At 40.2% G+C, this 23893-nt stretch overlaps 1 protein-coding gene across 1 annotated transcript in view; it reads right to left on the bottom strand.

Annotated features, from left to right (window-relative positions):
* Positions 1-1135: 1135 nt before the first annotated feature.
* fsip1 (fibrous sheath interacting protein 1) overlaps positions 1136-23893 on the bottom strand; it is a 466416-nt gene continuing 443658 nt past the window's right edge. The window contains exons 11-12 of the mRNA XM_028821434.2: positions 8968-9463; positions 1136-3608 (exon numbers count right to left, since the gene is read on the bottom strand). Coding sequence (XP_028677267.2) covers positions 3565-3608; positions 8968-9463 — 540 coding nt within the window. The 3' untranslated portion in view covers positions 1136-3564. The remainder of the gene's footprint in view (positions 3609-8967; positions 9464-23893) is intronic.

The raw sequence follows: 23893 nt of genomic DNA, 5'->3' as shown, positions 1-23893 counted from the left end.
ACAATAATACACAAATGTCATAGTCTTGAAGGGCAGGCATTGCGTTTCACTCAGGGTGGTGAGTGAGGATGCCCAACATGTATGCCCAATTTGCACTACACACATACACTACAGTATTTTCACACAGACATAGACTTAAGTGAATTTTACAATGTTATCAAATCTTTACCAGAAATGTTGGCTATTTTCTGATATTACCAAATAGATTTATTTTATGTGACATTGTATTGAAGTCAACTTTGTCTTTATTAAGAAAGAAAAACTTTGTGGAGTTTTACTTTGAAAGTTAACAACTTTTCAGAATACAAGGAGACCCAAAAATTGATAAAAAAAAACCACACACATTTAATTAAAAACTTACAGTAAATTTGTCTTAATGATCTTCAAAATATTTCCCTTGAGTTGCAATACCCTTGGGTCCCAGTACTTCACCCATTTCTGCAAACATTTCCCGTATTCATCTTTGGTTACTGTGTTCAGGGCCTCCTGCATTTTTTCTTGTATTTCTTCCATGGCAGCAAATTTTGCCTTCAGTCTCAGTCTTAATTTCAGGAACAAAGAAATGTCACAGAGCAAAGTTTGGTGAATGCGGGGAATACAAAGTAACAACCATGTTTGTTTTTGGTCAAAAGCTGACAACACAGCGTGTGTAGGTGGGATGTCCTGGTGCAAAATGCAGTTTTGATGGCCCCACTTCTCTGGGTATTTTTTTTTCCTGACCCTCTCCTGTACATACGTCAGGAGTTTAATGTAATGTCACTGATAAACAGTCTGACCACAGGGAACAAACTCTTTATGAACAAGTTCATCAATGTTGAAAAATGAGATCATCATGATCTCTTTGAAAATCTGCCATGTTGGCTGGGAGAAGAGTGAAAAAAATCACCCAAGTAATGTGCACAATTGTAGAATAAATGGCAGAAATATACACTCGATTAGCCAGACTGTAGGCACATGATACCTAGCGGTACAGTCAATAACTACAGCTCGCTCCTGTGTTATTGACCAACTCTGCTATGTTTGGGTGCCTCCTTATATGATTAATGGAGAGAATTAATTCTCATTTAATTTGACCACTGTGATGTACATCCTCTTGCCCAAAGGGCTCATAAAGAATTAGATTTGCAGAGGCAAAAAAAAGTCTTCAATATTTAATAACATCTCTTTAACGTGCCAGTGAAAATGCCATGGTGACGTGGAGAAAAAAAAAATCACCCATGTCACGTGTATAACTGTAGAATAAACAGCAGACATACACACTTGATCAATGCCGCACAGTGCCACTCGGCGGACTGATTACACTGAGACTGTAGGCTTACCATACCTAGTGGCATATTCAGTAACTACATCCTACTCCCGTGCTATTGACCAAATCTGGGAATTTCTGGATACTCTTTTGTTTTATTAAAGGAGAGTATATCATGTGTGTTTGATTATTGGGATGTACATTCTCTCAGCCAAAGGGCTCATAAGGAATTAGATTTGCAGAGGCAAAAAAAGTCCTCGATATTTCATCATATTTCTTTAACATTAACAGGTTCATTACCATAACTGTTAGTCATTGTTAATTAAAAACATGTAAATGCTTCCTTTTTGATTGTATGTGTCTTTCTGATAGTGTAAAGGGCACCAAAATGGGAAAGACACAGGCATACTGATTAAGTTACACAATAAACACTGCAGGTCAATTATGTGACCTCGGCTGTTGGATGCTACACGGACAATCATTGTATCATTTAACAAGTCCATGTTTGCTTGCGTTTGTGTGGTTTAATCAGGTTTTTTTTTTTTGTAGAATTAAGAATTTTTTGTTACCTATCAGTAATGAGTAACTAATGCGGTTACAATTTTAAAGACACAATTACTAATCTGTAACAGAGCACTTTCTTTCACTAACTACACAAAGACTATTAAGTATATAATGAATTTGGAGCTTTTTGAATGTTATCTCATTGCTATAATTGATCACATAATTGTCATTATTAACATTTAACATTGTTTAATGCTTTTATTGCAACTGATTTGTGGCATTTTTTGTTTGTGGCCATGATGGGGGCTTAGTTGACTGGCGTGTGATCAGACTCACATTGCTTGTGATGCTGTTGCACAGATCTTATAAAAGATGGCAGCACATACTCCTCTGGCCAAGCTTTTGGATAAATGAACATTCGTCACGAAGACTCTCATGATCACAGGGAAAGGAATTGTAGTTATTATTAAGACATGTTTTTACTCTGTTTCTGGTTTTCAAATTTTTATAATAAATATGCAAAACCAGATTAGTCCAAATAGAAAATCATCATTAGGTAAAAACACATGGCGCCAACCCAAAACATACCCTCCGGCTGGCTGCTCCCCATGGCAGCAGATAGTTCAAGTATCACATGATGAAAGTAGGAGTTCCAAAGAGTGACAAACAGAAAAGCAGGGGATTTCAACAAAGAACTAAAGCTAGAGCTGCTGAAAAGAGGAAAGAAAATGAGCAGAAAGACCAAGGAGATGGAAGATTTCACAAGTAAAAGGCACATCACAGACGAGGACAGAAGAAAGAAAAGTCTGAGATGTTAGGAGATTCCCAGTACCTATACAGAGTTGTGCCTAGGGAATCAGAAGGACGAAGAAACACTTACAGGGTACAAGGGATGTACATAAGTGAGATTTAGATGATGTACTGATTTGAATTGGTTTCAATTAAGCTTTGGATTTTTAAGGATATCATTTTCATCAAAAAAACATCAAGCCACAGTCAAGGGGAGCAGGCCTTAGAAGATCTAATTTCCAGACTGATTGAAAAGGCAAGAGCTTGGAGGCAGTTTTGCATAAAACGTCATAAACAGGTTTCATCTTAGAGGACAAAGAGTGAAACAAAGTCAAAAATGAGTGAGAGGAAAGGGAGGAAGACAGAGAAATACCAAAGATCTTGAGAACAGACTGAAGTTTAGGAAAAAAACAGGAGGAAGGAACAGAAAAAGTGGACCGCAGCAATTGGAATGTTCTGAGCACTTTACTGTTACAAATATGTCCAAGACGAGTCACCCCTGCTTACTACTGCAGCCAAGCCTAGAAACAAGATAGGACCAACTCCTACACCAAGACTAGGGTTATTAAAGATGGGGTGTGGGAATAGACTTGTAAATGGACTTTGTTACGTGGCACCAAACATCAAGCATATATGAGATTAGTGGGCCTAATTTAGGGACTGCTCTTTTAAACTTACTGATATAAAGAGAAGAAGCGGAAGAAATCTCAGGTGGACCTGGTTAGATTTGATTGAAAACTAGGAAGGGGGGCTTCCAAGAGGTACCACCCAAAACCAAACAGACCTCAAAATGAACGCCCAGTAGTGTAGTTCCAGATCAAGTATGGCCACCCAATGGTTGCATGGGTATCACTATGAAAATGCACAAGAATCAATGTACCTAAAGTAATAGAGTAAGAAGAATGTGACAGATGCAACATCTACAGCACTATTCAGAATTCTTCAAAATGAGAGTGCAATCGAAGTCCTGTCTTGATGTTCTTGTCTGGCTAGTATCACTTTCAGGTGGAGTTGCCATCATAGAGTTAGGCATGAATTTCTTTCAGTTTGGGTCCAGAGCTATGTCCTTCTGCAGGGAAACAAACAGGACAGAAAAAAAATGTTAATTGACACTGAGCACACATTGTCGATCTGTGTGCCCAGTCCTGTTGGGATAGTGTAGGAGATTAGCTTGATTGCTGATGGTACGCTTTTTACACAGTGGTATAGTCAAGCAGAAGCATGAGAACTGGATTCTCAGGAGGAGAGGGCAGGGAGAAAGATGGTGGCTGGAGTTGCCAACTATGCTGGACAATGAAGGTTTTGCTTTTATGAACACATTTTGCTGTATCTTAATGCCCGCTAATCACAAAAACTACCTTAAAAAATGTCCTGTCATGTATCATATTATTGCAATTGCATAGTTTTGTGATTTCCTCTCATATTTTAAGTCTGCTAATATGTTGCCAATAAAGTAAACTGTTTTAATTAGTCCAGGAATACCTGAGCATGTGCTCAACATGCAATAGATGTGACAAAGCTTAGGCATAGCTGGGATTACTAGGGATGGATGCTGGCAAGACAGGCTGTAAAAGCTACTTGCATACACAGATGCTTTGCATGACATTGACATCCATTTGTAAGTATGCAGATGATTTACAGGCGTAGCGTAGTATGACTACTTAGCATTTAATATTGAGAGAATAATTTGTTACAACAGCTGCAACACATTCTGTTACATTTGTGGCAAGTATACACAGAAACCTCAAAGATGCAGCACTTGTTATAAATTCATTTAAGCTCTAGTTCAGTTGTAGAATTGGTGATGAAGATAAATTGAGGGCTCCTCACATTTGTTGGGATAAGAGGTACTGGTCATCATCGAGCTTGGCTCACAGGTACTCGAATGTCAAAGCTGTTTGCACTCCCGATGATATGGTGAGAGCAGAATGATCACGTGACAGACTATTAATTCTGTCTGACCGACTGAATCCAGTAGAGGGCGCACACTCCTGGAAATATGTTTGTTAGAAATTACAGTTTTTACAAAACCAAAATCTATCTATCTATCTATCTATCTATCTATCTATCTATCTATCTATCTATCTATCTATCTATCTATCTATCTATCTATCTATCTATCTATCTATCTATCTATCTATCTATCTATATATATATAAAACACTATATTCTTCCCTAGTAAAATACTAGTAATTTCAAGAAGAAAAAAGGAAACTACAACTAAAGAAAGGATACACTCAGCTTCTTTTAAAATTGGCTGACACACACAATCATAGAATTTCAAAGGAAAGCTCCTGGCAAAGTGTGATGCAGTTGTAGTGTTCCTGCAGTCAGTTCTAACCACTTTGAGAGTGCAGGAGGCATGGCTCCTCAGTAGCAGGAGTGAGGTCTTCCATATGTCTGTAGGTGAGCTGCAATTTCTAGTGCAGTTGCTGGAGTTCTTATACTTTTCTCACAGTCTTTGGTTCCAAAATAAGAATTTCCAAACATGGGAATCAATCTTTTGCTGGCGCAGTTCAATTTTAAATGGCACACAGTAACCGTTGACCATAAAGTGATCATCAAACCTAGGGGTGCACCTGCTCTCACCTGCCTGAGATGCTTGCATGTGTTTCTTCTTATCTCTGTTTCACCCTGTCCCTGTCAGCTGACTTGTGTGGCTTAAATGCTTCAGCTATGGCAATTCATGGCCTCTGTTACCCATCTTAAGCAAAATAATGTAATGTGGAATAAAACTCAGAGACCACTGTGGCACACTTTAAACATTTGGCTACATCGATGTCTCTCACTTCTATACTATAAATAGGAAATCTATTGGATATGCCAGTCTGCCTCCAACCATGAGACCAGTCCCACATGACAACAGTTTGCTGGTACTGAGGCTGCCAGAAGCATGGAGCCTAGAAGATGAAAAGATGCCACAATGCACAGTGGAAATAACTGATTCAGATGAAGCATTTGTCTGGTGAGCCTCACCTGAAAAATAAGTCAGAATTAAATGATCTGGTCAGGGACTTAGGTTTGTCAAAATCAAAAGTAGATCTACTTGGTTCAAGGCTAACAGAATTGTGGTTGCTATGGCAGGTACAAAAATTTCAGTCTGTTAGATAAGCAAAGAGAATCTGACAATTCTTTTTTTTTGCACAGGTTGACAACCTCTGTTTATGCACTGAAACTGATGGGCTATTCTCAGCTTTGGGTTGTGATAACCCACGGCAATGCTGCCTTTCTTGGAATTTCAGTACATCATCTTATGCACACAATGATCAGAGATGCCTGCTCTCCTTATCATATAAGAGCCTTTATTCATATCACTGTCATATCAAGAACTCATGTCTCTTGTTGATGCTGCAACATACAGTATAAGTCCCAATTCTCAGGAGAAGCATTTATTTTATTGCTGCTCTAGGAGGGAGTGAATGCAGTATGGTTACCCCCAGCACCAGCTTTTCAGCAGGTAAGGATGGCCTAAAGAATGCTGCGCAAACATGCCAGTCTAGAAAACACACTAAAAGTAAAATGCAGCCAAGGTGAAGTGACAATGAAGCAGGCATACAACAAAGGTGGTTTATTACAGAAATACATCATCTAAAAACCAAAACCAAACAAGAAGCACACAGGAGGTCACAAGTTACAAAATCAAACAAGAACAGGCTGAGGTACTGAAATGTGAAGCATAAGGCAGAATCCAATAACCAGCAAAAATGTCAAACAAAAAGGCAGCTCAACACAAGTTAAGGATCCAAATCTTAATGAGAAAGCAAAGCTCAAAAGGTAAGAAACTAGAAAGTTAACCAACAACGCAAACATAACTGGGTAGCATGGTGACTGTAGCACACAATGGTCGGGCAAAGGCCTGCTGTGATTCTCTCAGTTTTACGCCCCTAGTCTCAAATCACCTGACTGCTGTATAATCGGTGTTACTTAGCAACATTCACTGATAGGAGGAGCTAAGTGAAAAATTACATCTAAAAGCAGGGGCCTGAGTGAGGCATAGGCCTATTATTGCTGTGACTCCAGGCAGAGTCCTAAACCATTCCTGACAGGTTCAAGTTTTGTCCTTGTCTTAGCTGGTACGTCTTGACAACAAAGTAGTACACAACATACAAACCCATATTATATACAGTCAGAGAAAATAAGTGTAATTAGTTACTTTCTGGAATAACAGCTTAGAAACATGGACTTGCGATTGTTGAGACAAGAGCACAGGAGGCAGAAATGAAATTTACAGTATTTGTGGGTTGGCAGGGCTGGCACTCTGTGATAGAATGAGAAGCTCAGAGATTCATGACATATTCAGAGTAGAGCATGTTGTAAGGATGCCCCCTGGAGCTGCTCTGGAGACATCCTAGTGGGTGGACTCCCTGTATCAGACCCAGGACACATGGGGGGGAATTGGCACCATCTGGGAATTCCCCAGGAAGAGCTGGACTGTGTTTCTTGGGATAGAGAAGTCTGGGTTGACCTGCTTTGTCTACTGCTTTTGTGATCCTTACCATGAAAAGTGGTGTGAGAAGAGAGGAAGAAGAACGATAAGGCTTGATTATGTCTTAAAATTTAGAATGAAGAGAAAATTGAAAGCTGGTGGAGGTGCCCCTGATTTTCTTAATTTAGTTCCAAATAGTTTATTTACATGCACAGAGTTGGTTTCCACTTTGTGTCTGATGCTAATGGAATAATCACAAGCAACCCAACCATAAACCAGATGTGCAGGTTGGATCAGGGGCAGATGATGGATGGATTTACGAGTTCTCTGTTGTAGCCTCCATTTTTGATTCCTTACTTCCAGTGTCACACCTATGAGATCATGCAATGTCATGCAGTTTCAAGCTTCGGTGGAAAGAGAGAGACCCTGAGCCTGCTCATGCAGTATCACGCTATGGAGGTTTGTTTAAGGTAATACACACCTCTGATTCAAAATGAAAACACAGCCCCTGTTTACAATGGGAAAACACAAAAGAGCAGGCCAATGGGCCTTGTTCTGGTTCCTAATGCCAGTGAAAAAAGGTTCATGTGTTCCTAGGTAGATCATTATTTTGGGAAATCATGCAAACTTCATAGCGACAGTGACACCAAGCAGGGATTCGAACATGGTACGCTACACTAGTGTTGATTGTCAAAATTTTTTTTTTTGCAGCCAATTTGACTGGTGTGACGGTGGACCTTGTCTGATCAATTTTTTTCTAAAGCTTTTCCAAGTGGCTGGCTAAGGCAAAGTTTTATTTTCATCAATCTCCCATGATGCAAGGCCAGCGTGACATCACAATGCTGTAGCAGCCAATGCTGGAGAAGTATGTTTCTGCCACTGCTCAATTTGCACAGAACTTTCATGCATGCCTACTGTAAGCATATTTAATCTGAAACTTTACGCCGCTGCGTGATATCCATGCCATATGCATAAATAATTTATGGCATATACTCTCGTGAAGGAACAAGCTGATCGGTACTCCAGCCACTACACACGAGTACACAACTCTCAGTATTTTCATTTGAGTGGTACATTAGCTGAATGTAATGAGAATATTATGAAAATACACTGTTGTTCTGCATAAATTAATTTTATGTTGCACTTACTAAGCTCCTCATCATGTAGCACAGATCGGGCAGTGACAGGGACAGGGACATGTGGGTGTTACTTAGCTGTAGTGAAATGCATATGAGGTAAAGGACTTGGGAGTATTGTAGTTATATCTCAGGGAGGGTCCATGGTGCAGTGGTTAGCAAAGATGCCATACAGCTCAGGTCGCATTTTTGGGCACAACAATTGGTCCAGCACAGTCGACAGATACTTTCCTGGCTTTTAGGGACCCTAACACAACCACTGCACCATTAAAATCCCTTCAAAACTAGTTTAGTTTCTCCTTCTCGATTGACTTCAATGTATTTTGCAGAGTTCACCAAAATTCCTAAACCTTTCCAAGTTTTCAATGAACTCAAAGAGAATTAAATTCAGCGGGGTTCTCTCATCACTACTCTGCACTAGTCACTGTGCCACTCTGCCACCACCACTGTTAAATATAAAATAATAAAAAAAAAATCAGGCTTCAACTTACAAAGAATTTAGATAAAATTTTGATGCACATGATGGATACATTCTGGGTATCAATACGTGCATCATGTCTAAAGAAAAAGAAAAACAATGCAGTCATAGTGAAAGTGGGGAATACTTGCAGCAAGTAAACAACGGAATGCCAAGCAAATCTCAATGAGGTCCGTGTTAGCAGCTAGCTTAGCCACAATGGTCAAGTGGGACAGGACGCAGCCTCTGCTCAGCCTAACTGGTAAAGGATCAGAACTGGCACACATGCATGGTTACCAATGAATGCCAACACAGTTATTGGGCCCAGCAGGTAATAAGTCATCCTCAAATTACAGCAAAACAGGTACACTTCACCCCAGAGAGGAATCTTCCAAAATGGCCCCCTCACCTTTTGCATCTGGAATGCAAGGAATGTGCTCCTGTGCCAAAGGCTCATTGACACTGCCGCTGCTGCAATAAGATGGGTCGTCTAGGAAGGCAGGTCTATTCAGTTTCTTGGTCCGGATTGCTTGTGACATGTAACAACTGTCATCAGTGCTTTCCTCTGCCTCGGATTTGGCTGCTTCTTTGTTCTCTGTGAGCAGTCTTTCTGCATGCTTGCAATTAGCCAACACCCAACTGAGGTAGTGGCCATTGCTGCTGTCCTCCTCCTCCTCGTCATCCTCCTTTGTGGCTTTAATGCTAAAAATGCCAGACCGTCCAGCCTCCTCCAGCAGCTGGGACAGCACAGATTCAGAGAGCTGTGGTGTGAGCTGTGCCAGTGAAGTGCTCGACCCAAATGATGGGCTCATCTCCTGGCTGCCGCGTTCTGTTCTGCTCTGAACCTGAATGCAATCTGCCAAGAGTTCATCCAGCTGCTCCTCTGTCAAAGACGGACTTTCTATCTGGAAAAAAAGCAGAATAGAAAAAAAAAATGAACTAAAAAAGTGATCAATAAACTAAAAAAGACAGTTCACTCATTAGAATGCACCATGGAAAGGCTCACCATGCCATATCACAGGAGGGCATTTTGAGCTCTAGTAGTGCCTGTCTAAAGACAGAAAGGTGTCAACTGTTCCATATCCATTTACGAGTCAAAAGCAGAAATACAGGATTACCATGAGATGATGAAGGTAGTTGCATCTCTTACGGTGTCCCCTGCTGATACTACCCAGAGCCCCAGTAATTTAGTACTAGTAATTAGTAATTTAGCACTACCACTGCACTCTTCCCACAGGATGCTAACAAAATATCCAAAAAAAAAACAAAACAGCAAAGACTCAAAGTAGCGGTGGTAAACCATGCTGCATGATTCCTTCAAAATCCTACTTTCAAAACCTTAGCTTAGTCACAATCTGGGTGGTATCTGTAGTACCTCCAGTGTATAGACTGGTTTTTCAATCATGTCATGTCTGATTAAATGGTTCTAAATGTGTGAACAAATGGACGCCTTAATGAAGGAGCTCCTAATGTGTTTTGAGCATGCCAAAGGCTGTATAAATAAAATACATTATTCCTTTTATTATTATCATCCAGGCCTCTGTCCTTGCACCTGATGTGACCCTGAGTTGGACAGAGCAGTCACGAAATGCATAAATGGACAAATATAAAACAGTAGACAATCACCACTGATGTTAGCCTTTTATACTGTACAGAATTAATGCAATTTCTTGTACCTTTTTTCCATCTAAAATCAGATACTACCTTCCATCAGTGGTAAGATGGACTAAAATACAATCTACAAAATATAAGCTAAGAATGCAAAAGACAGTCTGCTTTACACATGATTCACCTGTGGTTGCTGTGGCAAGCAGTCCTGGAAGTCATGCAGTGTTCATTTACTGCCTAACTGCAAACAGCACACGTGGAAGAAGTTTGGAACCCCTAGGACTCTTCCTTGAATTGGCTGTCTGGTCAAATTGAGTAACCAGGCAAGAAGGTCCTTGGTTAGGGAGGTGACTAAGAACCCAAGGTCACTCTTACAGCTTCAGGTTCAGAAGAACCTGTCGGAAGAACAACTTTCCCAGCAGCACTCCAACAATCAGGCATTTATGGTGGAGTGGCTAGATGGAAGAGTTTGCCAAACAACACTTAAGAGAGCGTGAGGTAGAAGATTCTCTAGTCTGAGGAGACAAAAATTGAATTCACTAGGAAGGACTCTGTCTGGTGAAGACCAGGGACTGCTCATCACCTGCCTTATACCATCACTATTGGGAAGCATGGTGGTATCAGCCAGGGAGACTGGTCAGAATAGAATATAGCCAGAAACAGAGGGGTCCTTGGAGAAAATGTACTCCAGAGCGCACACCATCTCATACTGGGGTGACGATTCACCATTCAGCAAGATAATGAGCTAAAGCACACAGCTAAGATAACACTGAAGTGGATTCATGGCCAAGCCTCTGAGTGTACTTGAGTGATCCAGCCAAAGCCCAGCCTTAAACACCACAGAAATCGTGTGGAGAGGCCTGAAGGTGTTAGTTTACAGACACTTTGCATCCAATCTGATGGAGCTGGAGAGGATCTGACAGGAAGAATGGCACAAACTTCTGAAAGCCAGGAATACAAAGCTTGTGGAGACTTAAAAAGAATATTTGAAGCAAGAATTACTGCCAAAGGGGCTTCGGCAAAGTACTGAATTAAAGGCCTGAAAAATTTTAGGAATGAGAGATTTTGATTTTTAATAAATTTGCAAACTTTTCTGAAAATATTTGTTCACTTTGTCATTATAGGTTATTGAGTGTAGGTTGATGGGCAAAAATGGCAAATTTATCAATTTAAAATTAAATCTACAACACAATAAAGTGGGCAGAAAGTGAAGCGGTCTTAATAATTAATGAATCCACGATGGATGGATGGATGTGCTGGGTGACCCAGTTGACAGTTGGCACCAACATGACATTTTGGGGGGGTTGGGATGGGATGTGCGGCACAAAAAACCTGCAGTTATTAAGATAAAGTATCACATGGGTCCGTCGACTGATAGTACCCAGAAGCCACCTCATAAACCGGGTGTAGCCCGAAAGAAATCCCAGGTGTGAGCTTCGTGGTCAACCATCACTAGTAAACCACTTAGTTAAAAAGCAAGTTGGCAGAAAGGAGACAGGCTGGGCTTTAGAAAAAGAAAGAGATACGGGAGATGAGGAGGATTGTGTTGCTTTGGTACTAACAAGTGGAAAAATGGACAAGCCTCCTTTCCTAGCAGACGGCGACAGGTTATGAAGGCAGGCAGTAGGCTTGTCTTTATAGTTTAATACTTTGGAGATCTTGCCAAATTCATCTCTTCATGCATTTTGGTTTCTCTTTGGCATTTATTCCAGGTTAGGGAGATGCCTAGGTGACACTGTCCAGTCACGCTTGATGGGCTCATCCTCATGGTAGCCTCTGAGACAACGACCCAAGCATGAATTTGATAAGTGACCCCAGCGCAGCCCAATGAACACAGAGGCTGAGGAACTCACAAGTGTCTTAGAGAGACAGGGCGTGCCAAATAATGTGCAATAAGTCACTTTTAGACAGTTAGTTACTACTTGTGAGGTAATACAGTGTATTATTTTTCACTCGGAGAGGTTCTCTGTGTCTGTTATCATTTAGGAGTTTTTTGCTACAAAGTATCTTTTTTCATTTTGTGCCTGACACTCATTAGAACGCAGGGCGTAGCCAAAGAACAAAAACATCTGACTAATCACAGCGACTGTCTGCTGAAATGTTGCACGAACATGTCTCTTCTGAGCGACAGAGCAGCCGCTTAAGCTGAGACTGAAAACGCAGACTTCTTTATACACAATGAAATGGAAGAGCACGCAGGTGGGCAGGACCATGACAGCCATTAGCCACATATCTGTCAGATGTTTGGGAATAAAAGGAAAAAAAAGTGTTCAGGGAAAAAAAAAAAAAAAAAAAAAAATATATATATGAAAGAGAAGGTCTGTGATACGGTTTGCATATTTGCAGTTGGAGATCCACGAAGGGAGAAAAAACGAATCACGTATCATAAAATAGTTTTTATTCCTGAGCTTTCAACCCCTATCAGGGGTCTTCATCAGAGGATAATGCTTAGACTTACAAGAATCAAAGGCAATATATAGCAACACATTCAGTATGGGGGGGATAATGGAGGTGACTAAGTCAGTATGATCAAGGGGGGGGTTGTATAGTTTAATCATTGTTTATATGTCCTTATTAAGTTGGCATATGCTGGGTTTATGTCTGTTGATGGCGTTTTCATCTGAAATCGACAGGACACACATTCAACTGGGACAACGTAAAAGTAAAATTTAAGGCCAGTACAAAAAGCGCAAGAGAGTTGGCCGAGTCTTGGCTATCAGATGAAAACGCCATCAACAGACACTTGGACATAAACCCAGCATATGCCAACTTAAGAAGGACATATAAACAATGATTAAACTATACAACCCCCCCCCCCTCCCCCCCCCTTGATCATACTGACTTAGTCACCTCCACCCCCCCCCCCCATCCCCCTCCATACTGAATGTGATGCTATATATTGCCTTTGATTCTTGTAAGTCTAAGCATTATCCTCTGATGAAGACCCCTGATAGGGGTTGAAAGCTCAGGAATAAAACTATTTTATGATACGTGATTCGTTTTTTCTCCCTTCGTGGATCTCCAACTGCAAATATATATATATATATACATACACACAAAAATTGTGCAGGAATGGTTTTTGGAACATGACAAAGAGTTCAAGGTGTTCACTTGGCCTACAAATTCCACAGATCTCAATCCAATTGAGCATCTGTTGGTTGTGCTGGAAAACCAAATCTGATTTTTGGGTATCTACCTCACAACTTACAGGAATTAAAAGATCTTGTGGAGTCTATGCCGTGATGGGTCAGAGCTGTTTTGGTGGCATGGGGGCGTGGTATTTGGCAGGTAATTTTAACTTTATGGCCAATCAGTGTGTATATATATATATATATATATACATACATACACACACACACATATACTGTACACACAGGGCACTAGAACACTTTTCCAGGTAGTCAGCAACAAACATTAATCATGCAGCATCAAAAGTTGCCACTGACCCACTTCCAGAATTTTCTGGACAACATGTTAAAGGACAAGAAGCAAACCATCTATGTAAAGTATTGTGCAGAAAGTAATTCCAAGCCCTCTTGAGATCAAAAGAAGCAGAATAACCATGAGCTCCCAACAGCCATTTAGCTAAGTGAATGACTTAGCGGCTTGTGCAAGGCAACAGAGCCTGCTACCACAGATCTGTTTTCTCCTTCCTAAAGGGAGCTTCGAGAAACAAAAGATCTAGAAAGTTAACTTTGGAAGCTGCTTTTAGAATTACTGGGGGGCTGGCCGGAGGATAAGCCTAAATGCACTGATTTTCCTCTTTCTTTTCTTGACATTCTAGTAAGTTCAATAATGCCATTACTGAATCAGCCGAGGCAATTCATGGTAGTTGGGGTTCAGAGGCAGCCCTGCAATATCCAAGACTACACAATTTGGGAAAGGCGCCATTAGTAAAATCATGATTAGTAACTATATGACTGAAATAACTAAATATTGTAATTTACGACAGACACGCACACATAAACATTAAAGGAGTGGAAAACAAAAAACAATTTGTTCTTATAAAAACAAAATTTCTATTTGAAATAGCAAATAAAAGGACTTATCGTCATTGCCCCTTAAACTGTACGTTATAACACTAATATGACTAAAAGAATATTTATATCACAGCCAATGAAAACAATAAAAGAGACATTGAGAATGTTTATTGTACAACCTCAGTTCCCAAAAGGTTGTGATCATATGGAAAATTTTAATAAAAACAAAAGAGTGTTTGAAAATGGACCTTCACTTGTCAACTGCATTGTTTTTTGAAGATATACGTTTATTTTTAAATAAACTGCACTAAAAAAGCTGTGATGGGGTAGTTTAAGACTAAAAAAGACTGAAATAACATGGTGGCCTGAAACAAGTAAGGCCATCTTGTTCTGCGATATAAGCAGTCTCCAATGAAGACCAAGTGCCAAAAATGGGTTGAGGCTCGTCAATTTTCCATTAGACATGTCAGCAATAATCCAGCACTTTGAGACAAATGCTTCCCAAAGACAAATCGGTAGGATTCTGGACATTTTATGTTCTGAAATGCACAATATAATTACAAGATTCAAGGAATCTGTTAATTCTCAGTGCATAAACGGCAAGGCTGTGAATGCTTGTAGATGTGTATGATCTCCGACCCCTCAGACGCCACTGTCTTAATAACTGCCATGCATCAAGACACGAGTATGGGAAAATTTTGTTAAACCTTAGTCAGTCAACACCTGTCATCGCTGTTAAGGGTTTACTATGCAAAGCACAAGCCACACACTGACCCTGTCCAGAAACACTGCTGACTTCTCTGGGCTTGGTCTCATTTGAGACGGACAGTAGCACAGCTGAATCATGTTCAGTGGTCCAATGATTCAGAATTTCAAATGGTTTTTGTGAAAAAAAAACAAAACTCTTGTGTTCTCCAACTGAAAGATGAAAAGGAGCATTCAAGTGTCAGATCCAAAAGCCAACGTCTGTCATATTATGGAGGTGTGTCAGTGCCTAAGTCACATCTGTGACAGCACCACTAATGCACAGGGATATGTACAAATTTTAGAGCAGCATACACAGCCATCCAGACCCATCTTTTCCAAGGACATCCCTGCATCTTCCAGCAGAACAACGCCAAACCACATTCTGCTCAGATTACAAGTGCATGGCTGTGTAAGCAGAGTGTGTGAGTACGAGACTAGTAGTCCTGACCTGTGAGGCACAGTATGAAGCAACAAATGTGGAAATGAAGGTGCAGCTCAAGACTGGCATAATGGACAAATGGAGGAAAATTCTGAGTACTAAACTTAACTGACTTGTATCTTCAGTGCCCAAATGCTTAATACGCGTTAATTAAAGAAATGGTGATGTGACACAGTGGCAAACTTTTCACTTTTATGGAGTGTGTTACGGACATCAAATTTGATATATATTTTCAAAAAAACAATTCAATTTCCGTGGTAAAACATCCAATAAAGTATTGATGTAGTGTTTTCAAGGTAGTGGAGGGGGAACAGAATTTACAAAATCACTCCTTTTTGTTTTCTTAAGCATTTTTTATACTGCCTCCACATTTTCAAAAGCTAAATAAAATATGTTTCTTTAATTGGTGACAGCAGCTGATGTGAGAGAATAACTTAGAGGTAATAACAGTTAAGTATTTTTGCTTGCAGTGCACATTGAAATATATCTTTATTTAAAGAAATGTCACTCCAGAAATGGCTAAGCACAGAAAAGACAAGTATGTGCCAGAGGGAGGCTGATGTACTCAGAGATCAGAAATCTCAAGGATAATAGCTAAACCTCAAGATATAAGAAGAGTAACAAGAGTATAATAAAAATAGACTTTTATTTTCTAAGTTATCTGATGTGTAAACCAACCCGAGTAAAAAGTATGCACTGATTTAACACTGCGTGTAAATTCAATTGATTATAAAACGGACTTGTACCCTTTGTATTCTGATCATTCTGTAACAGACTGCTCTGTGGGATGCTCCCTGTTCAGGATTTACTGAGCAGTTAGTTAAAGACTTTTATCCAGCCTGATTACTAACTTAAACAGGTTTTATCAAACTTGACCTGGTAGAAGACATGTTTCTTTCTTTAATGAGTATGTTTGATTTCTACATCATTTCTGACTCCACATACATGAAGCTATAATGGCATCACAGCAGGGCGCACACACAAAGCCTGGTGGGTGGGAATGCTGCCTCACAGCTTGAAGCCTGCATTTGAATACCAATTCATTCGTTGTCCATATGTGGTCTAAATACTCTCCCTGCATCCTTTTAAGATTGTACTTTTGTTGTTGAAGATTTTAGGACTTTTTCCTGAATTTAGAAATTTTTCTCTGCATTTAGAAATTTTTCTCATTGGCTTTCTGGAGTATGTTCTACATTTTAAGATATATTTTTTTAGTTTAGTGGGCCATAAGAGGTCCTTAACAGGATTTCCCCCAACATCCCAAATTTGTTCGTATTTGGCCGAAACTGGCTCAGTGTGACCGAACATGTCTTACAGAGGACTGGATTGCACAATACACTGGAAAGAGCATCCCAATTTCCACAACAAAGGATGATTCAGTGCATACTACTGCAGGAATGGTTTCTAAACCACTGTTTCTAGATGTCTTCTAACCTTTTCTTAAGAGCTAAATAGGTAAGCAAACCAATTCTTTTAACTTGCAATGATTCATTAAAACTCTTTCACAAGGATACAGGATCCCAGCTAATCATCTACTTACAACTTGCTTAGTGACAAAATCTATAAGGCAGCTTTCTGCATAGAATCCTGAGGATGATCTACTGTTTACGTTACAACCCTGCATCAAACGAGAATGTTTTACCCATCGCTAAGTGAAGTCACTTAATTTGGTCAGTTAGCAAACCTATGAGGGGGCAAAGAATTGCCCACAATGACACGCTGCACCCTTAGGCTGAGATGAATTCCACAAAAATGTCTAAGCATTAAATAACAAAAAAAAATATTGGGAACAAGTGTTCGCATTCGTAAAAAAGAAATCTAGACAGACAGACAGACAGACAGACAGACATACACTTTATTAATCCCTAAGGGGAAATTCACATACTCCAGCAGCAGCATACTGATAAAAACAATATTAATTAAAGAGTGATAAAAACACAGTCCAAGTTAAAAAGTGCAAGGTGGAGAGTGCGAGGCAGGTATAACAGTCAATAACATTGTATAATATTAATGTTTAACCCCCCGGTGGAATTGAACAGTCGCATAGTGTGGGGGAGGAACGATCTCCTCAGACTGTCAGTGGAGCAGGACATTGACAGCAGTCTGTCGCTGAAGCTGCTCCTCTGTCTGGAGATGACACTGCTTAGTGGATGCAGTGGATTCTCCATGATTGACAGGAGCCTGCTCAGTGCCCATCACTCCGCCACAGATTTCAAACTGTCCAGCTCCGTGCCTACAATAGAGCCTGCCTTCCTCACCAGTTTGTCCAGGCGTGAGGCATCCCTCTTCTTTATGCTGCCTCCCCAGCACACCACCACGTAGAAGAGGGCGCTCGCCACAGCCATTTGATAGAACATCTGCAGCATCTTATTGCAGATGTTGAAAGATGCCAGCCTTCTAAGGAAGTATAGTCGGCTCTGTCCTCTCTTGCACAGAGCATCAGTATTGGCAGTCCAGTCTATTATGTAGTTATGGAATAATTATTGTCTTGCATAATTTCTTCTATGAGTCCATAGTGACACACCAAGAATGTTGGCCTTGTGTATAAAATAAGGTGTCCATCTACGGTTTTGCATAAAATTCATTCACCATTTGTAATTGCAAATTTGAATACTGTGGAACTTACTAATACACACAAGGGTTCATGGAGTATTCCTTGAGCAATTTAAGACATGCATTGATTGTGTCCCTGTTCACTAAAATTTATTTTACGCTTTAAATAACATGGAAAATCATGCAAATGTACATTTATTACACTATCCAATACTGCATGTACAGTCGGCCCTCAAAGTTTCATCATTGTTGGTTGGCCCAAGTGAAACTCGTGAGTTATATTTCAGAATGAGTGCCTCCTCTGGCTGGGGTTAACAAATGATTGTTTTAAGTCTTCTTTAATCATGTTTGATTCTTTTGTTTATGTTAATAGTGTAAATTATGTCAGACATTTGATATTATGTATGTGTTTTACTGGTTTGGGGCACTGTTTGGTTTGTTTGTTTGCGTGTAAGCTGCCTTTGTTATGTGCCTTGTGTTTTGTGGGTTGCAGCCACCTGCTAATAACCATCAGGAACTGCCCCCTGCCCTATATACTGTAACTAGAGATTCTCTCAGATTCTGGCGGTTCATTTCAAATGTGCTAGGGAGTCAGCGAGTTTAATTGTGTTTTGCTGTGTTTGTGCTTTAGATTTTTCTGGATATTTCTGACTGTCTTATGACATCACCATTGGATATTATCTTGGACCTTGCTCGCTTTGCATTGTCTGTGCAACTCCCCTTTGCTTTGTGAGCTTTACAGAGCTCCATGTACTTACAGAACATTTTTATGATAATAAAGACTCTATGTGGCCCTTTTTGTATCTCGCTGAAGTTGTTGATGAGATGTCTCTCTCTAATAGGCATTTTTGAAAATGCTTTTGGGATTCCTAGTCATAACAGCATCAATGTGTAGTTCAGGAAGCTCAACAACGAATGTTGCTATTATTAGCAGAATTCTCTCAGTAGGCATTTTCAAACCATGTTTGTTATGGGGTTCTGCCTTGATTGAAGAAAAAAACACATCACTGCACAACACAATTTAGAGGACCAACTGTGTGTTAAAGGAAACAGACTGCACAGCAGCACTGCCATAACAAGAGGGAAATTGTTAATTTAAACACATAGTAAGTTGTTTAACACGTTGACTGCTAGATACATGATAACGTGTAGTAGGCCATATATAGATGGACACCATCTGAGTTATCTTATAAACCATCTTCAAGGGCCTTAGCACCAAGCATGGGCATCTTGTGAGTAAACCACGTAAATAGAGGATAGCAGGCATCTAAAATAAGAATGAAAAATCAGTGTGGCATCACAGGGCAGAATAGTAGGCAGAATGCCTGTTGTATGCCCAGTTACACTATGGTTAAGATTAGGAGAGATTGTGTAACTTGAGAGATTGTGAGAGTTGTGTAACTGAAAAGGTGTTTTGTGACGGCTGTTGTGGGCATTATCTGACCAACGTCTTACGCATTAGGTGTAAACCCACCTATACACTTTGAATGACATTTTTTTTAACAAAAAAATGTCAATATGTAACAATCATTTTGGATCTTACTGCTATAAAGATCTATCTTGTTAGACCTAATCAAGATATCGCACAGCTGGTGTGCAAAAAGTATTTTCTATTCCATGCTCGAAATACGAGGTAAATCAATTTTTTTTTTTAAGAGAAAACAAATTTTTATCATGAGTTCTGCTCAATTTAAGCATTTAATTAGTTTATTAAAAGAATATTATATTATTCATATAGTATTTTACATATTTTAAGATATACATATATACACACACACAAACAAAAACAGTCAGAAGTTTTAGAACACCTCAGTTTTTCCAGTTTGTCTTAATATTTAATGAGTTGATCAATGAGTGACTTAAATGGTGAAAAGCTAAGCAGTAAACTGCCAGAGGTTTAAATTTAAAGTTTAGCGTTGAAAAAAAGGAAATATCAGAACATTACAAATTTGCCTTCTTCAAGGAACAACTAATAGGTTACAACCTTGTGGTATAGCGGATCTGTGGCTTAACAATAGGTGGATAATTTTAAATAATCAATCATGCCCCAAGCAGGTGTAGGTGTGTATACAGTAAGTGCGCTTCGCTCCGCGCCGCATTAAGGTATCTAACTGACTGCGCTGCATGCACGTGTGGAGGTAGACGGATCAGTCAGGTGCCTCAATGATGCTGCAGATTGGGTGGCTCCTCACGCCTGTGCCCCAGTTTGGCAGCAGTGTATATGAGAAGCCTGCACAAGACAAAAGGGGATGAAAAGGGACCAAAAAAAAGAAACAAAAAGAGGCACGGAGGTTAAAAGATGGAGAGAAGGACAGGAGCAAGAGAGAGCCGGTACAAGACGGGAGGAAGCAGGTGGATGGGAATGGAGTGTGTGACTGGCACTCAAGATAGGGCTGAAGTTGACTCTCTACAGGGAATTTACTCAGTGAAAATTCTTCACCACAACCCTGGAGCTTCTGCTAATGACCTTTCCTGCTATCAGCTGTCTTCTCCCATGTCCCTCCCCCTGCTGATAGACTTGACCCTTGTCTTCCCTTAGCCAGTGAGCCTTTTGTGCTGTCTGCATTCCTGGACGTTGGTGCCTGCAGGGCCAATCCCACTTAAAAGCCTTAAGTGCAAGGGGGTGTTTGAAGACCTTAAAACCTGATTTATTTCAGTGACGTTAGATACCCTGTTCAGTTTGTGAAATGCTTACACTGATAAGGAAGGTCGACTTGGTTTGACATCTTTAAAAAGTCGTACCTTAAAGAAAGACCATTCAAAGCAGATGGCATTTGGGTTTCTGTTACTATCAAAGTATTACATTTTGTAGCCAGTATACACGCTGAAAAGTAGCAGACTCCCTGAAGAAGTCAAAAGGATGTTTAAAAATTAAAACAAACTTGATAATATATTGTTTATATTAAAAATGCAAGCATGGTTTTGGAGCCCTTTCATAAAAAGGAGGCAAAAATACAGCTGGGAAATATTTGCATTTCTTTCTTTACAGACTGTAATGAGGTTTCAGGATTGCTTTAGTATAACAAAAATGGATTTTTTGAGAATTGTGGTTGAGCCACTTTTGGCTGCCTTTGCATGACAAACTCTCTTTGTGTGGTCTACTGAAACAAAGATGTTTTTTGTTTGGGCCAGCTTTCCTACATTTGTAACGGCAAGGAGAGCTACAAAAGTGACAAACTAAACTCCAGAACCACAATCATAAAACATTTCCTTCATGCAGTGTTTTTTTGGCATAACAATTTGGTTGAAGTGGAGGAGGTGGCGCTTGAACCAGCTGGCCCCTGACCTTTCTGCATTCCAGCATCCCTGCTGTCCAGTTTATTGTTGCATTCAAAATGACACACCGGCAAGTGAGCTCCATAAATCAGACCTCAGCGTGAAACACACAGAATTCAGAGGCCTGGTGCTAAACGTTCAGCTCTATGTGTTGGGCCGTTGCTGTGCACAAATAGCACCTTCCACAATGGAATGGAACTCTAAATGGCATCCTTCAGAGAAAGCACGCAAGATGGCTTTTCCATCATTTTACAATTAAGAGATATGCAATGAAACACACGAAAGAAAAAATAAGACAGTAAAGGATGTCAACAGAACTCTGCACCAAGCAGAAAAAGGCACATGCTGTATTATGGAAAGAGAGTGTTACCAATTACGCCTGAGAATGTGATTGAGAAAAGGCAGGTTTGGCAACTGGCATCAGTGGGAGCCTGGCAAAACTACGCTGGGCACATCGCTGCACCAATACAACAAAACAAGGGGGGCAATTTACTGTCATGGCTGGACCTAAAAGTCTTTGTCCTGCAGGTGTGTGCCTTTGATTCCTATTTGCTCATTTGTGTCTCTCAGGCCTGCTGAAGGACCATATCGCTGCACCGCGACCTGTGCTGTCACAAACTGGAAGGGAACTGCTCTTTCAAACTGCAGCAGATGTGCTGGCTCCAAAATAATCACAATACCACTACAGACTGAACAAACAGAATCTCAGAGGACAGATTCGAAAGTTTGATTTATTGGACCATTTTTACTTCATTTTTGGACTGTAACATACATTTTTTTTTCTAAACTGCTCTGTGTGGCAAAGCTTTGGATGATGGCACACACTAGGGTCACGATAAACTGATTGTTTGAAAATGTCTTGGCAAAGAGTTTAAAGTTTAACTCAGTTTGGAACATATTGGATATTTTTTTCCACGCCGTTTTTTTTTTTTTTTTGAAATGTTATTTTATTTAGTGTTTACATTCCTTTTCATTACTTCATTGATGGCATCATACGGTGTTAGCGCTGCACTGGCTTCTACAGAAACTTTCATGCTGCAATACTAAAAAGTTTGCTAAAAGAACTAAAAAAGTTTACTTAAAAATATTATGTTCCACAATTAAACTGTCACCACCACTATCTGTCCTCACTTATCTTTACGATTCTAGCTATATTCATTAAAATTACTTCTGCACACTTTGAAATCACTTCCTGACTAACTGGTAGGAAAAAACCCCCACATATGACATACTGTTCGATTCATCTTGACGTCTAGTTACAGTGCATCTGGAAAGTATTCACAGCGCATCACTTTTTCCACATTTTGTTATGTTACAGCCTTACAGTAATCCCTCGCTACTTCGCGGTTCACTTTTCGTGGATTCACGACTTCGCGGATTTTATATGTAAGCATATCTAAATATATAACGCGGATTTTTCGCTGCTTCGCGGGTTTCTGCGGACAATGGGTCTTTTTACTTCTGGTACTTGCTTCCTCAGTTGGTTTGCCCAATTGATTTCATACAAGAGATGCTATTGGCGGATGGCTGAGAAGCTACCCAATCAGAGCACGCAGTTAAGTTCCTGTGTGCGGCTGATTGGCTCAGCGACGGAGTGTTGCATTAACCAGGAAGTCTCATCTCACTCATTCAGCATTAACGTGCTACTGCTTCAGGGGCCGTGTCCAAGCACCAACAGAAGATACAAATGATTGCAGAAAAGGTAAAAGTTTTGGATATGTTGAAGGAAGGGAACAGCTACACCGCTGCAGACACCATTACAGCATCAATGAGTCAACGATTCTTTTTATTTAAAAAGGAGGAAAAGCATATAAGATCTACAGCCGCAGTGTCCTTTAACCAGGGCACAAAACGAGTTGCAAGTGGACGTGATAAGGCAGTAGTCTGGATGGAATCTGCTTTAGGAATCTTTGCAACAACGACGTCATGACCGCCTACAAGCTGCTACGTGTACTTCGCTATACAGTAAGTGTAAACTTATCTACCGATTTCATATTGCTTAGCAGTTGTCCCTATTATTAATAGAGTAAAGGGTGGGTTGTAAACAATACAGGGAGGGTTTAAAAACGTCCAAATACATGTTAAATAATTAAATAAATATGGTGTCCCTACTTCGCGGAAATTCAGTTATTGCGCGATAAGTGAGGGATTACTGTATTCCAAAATGGATTAAATTCTTTTTTTCCTCAGAATTCTACACACAACACCCCATAATGACAATGTGAAAAAAGTTTACTTGAGGTTTTTGCAAATTTATTAAAAATAAAAAAATTGAGAAAGCACATGTACACAAGTATTCACAGCCTTTGCCATGAAGCTCAAAATTGAGCTCAGGTGCATCCTGTTTCCCCTGATCATCCTCGAGATGTTTCTGCAGCTTAATTGGAGTCCACCTGTGGTAAATTCAGTTGATTGGACATGATTTGGAAAGGCACACTCCTGCCTATATAAGGTCCCAGAGTTGACAGTTCATGTCAGAGCACAAACCAAGCATGAAGTCAAAGGAATTGTCTGTAGACCTCCGAGACAGGATTGTCTCGAGGCACAAATCTGGGGAAGGTTACAGAAAAATTTCTGCTGCTTTGAAGGTTCCAATGAGCACAGTGGCCTCCATCATCCGTAAGTGAAAGAAGTTCGAAACCACCAGGACTCTTCCTAGAGCTGGCCGGCCATCTAAACTGAGCGATCGGGGGAGAAGGGCCTTAGTCAGGGAGGTGACCAAGAACCCGATG

This window comes from Erpetoichthys calabaricus, chromosome 16 (assembly GCF_900747795.2).
Source record: "Erpetoichthys calabaricus chromosome 16, fErpCal1.3, whole genome shotgun sequence".
Taxonomy (NCBI): domain Eukaryota; kingdom Metazoa; phylum Chordata; class Cladistia; order Polypteriformes; family Polypteridae; genus Erpetoichthys; species Erpetoichthys calabaricus.
The sequence above is the reverse complement of the archived record's forward strand: the minus strand, read 5'-3'. Positions and strand labels throughout refer to the sequence as shown.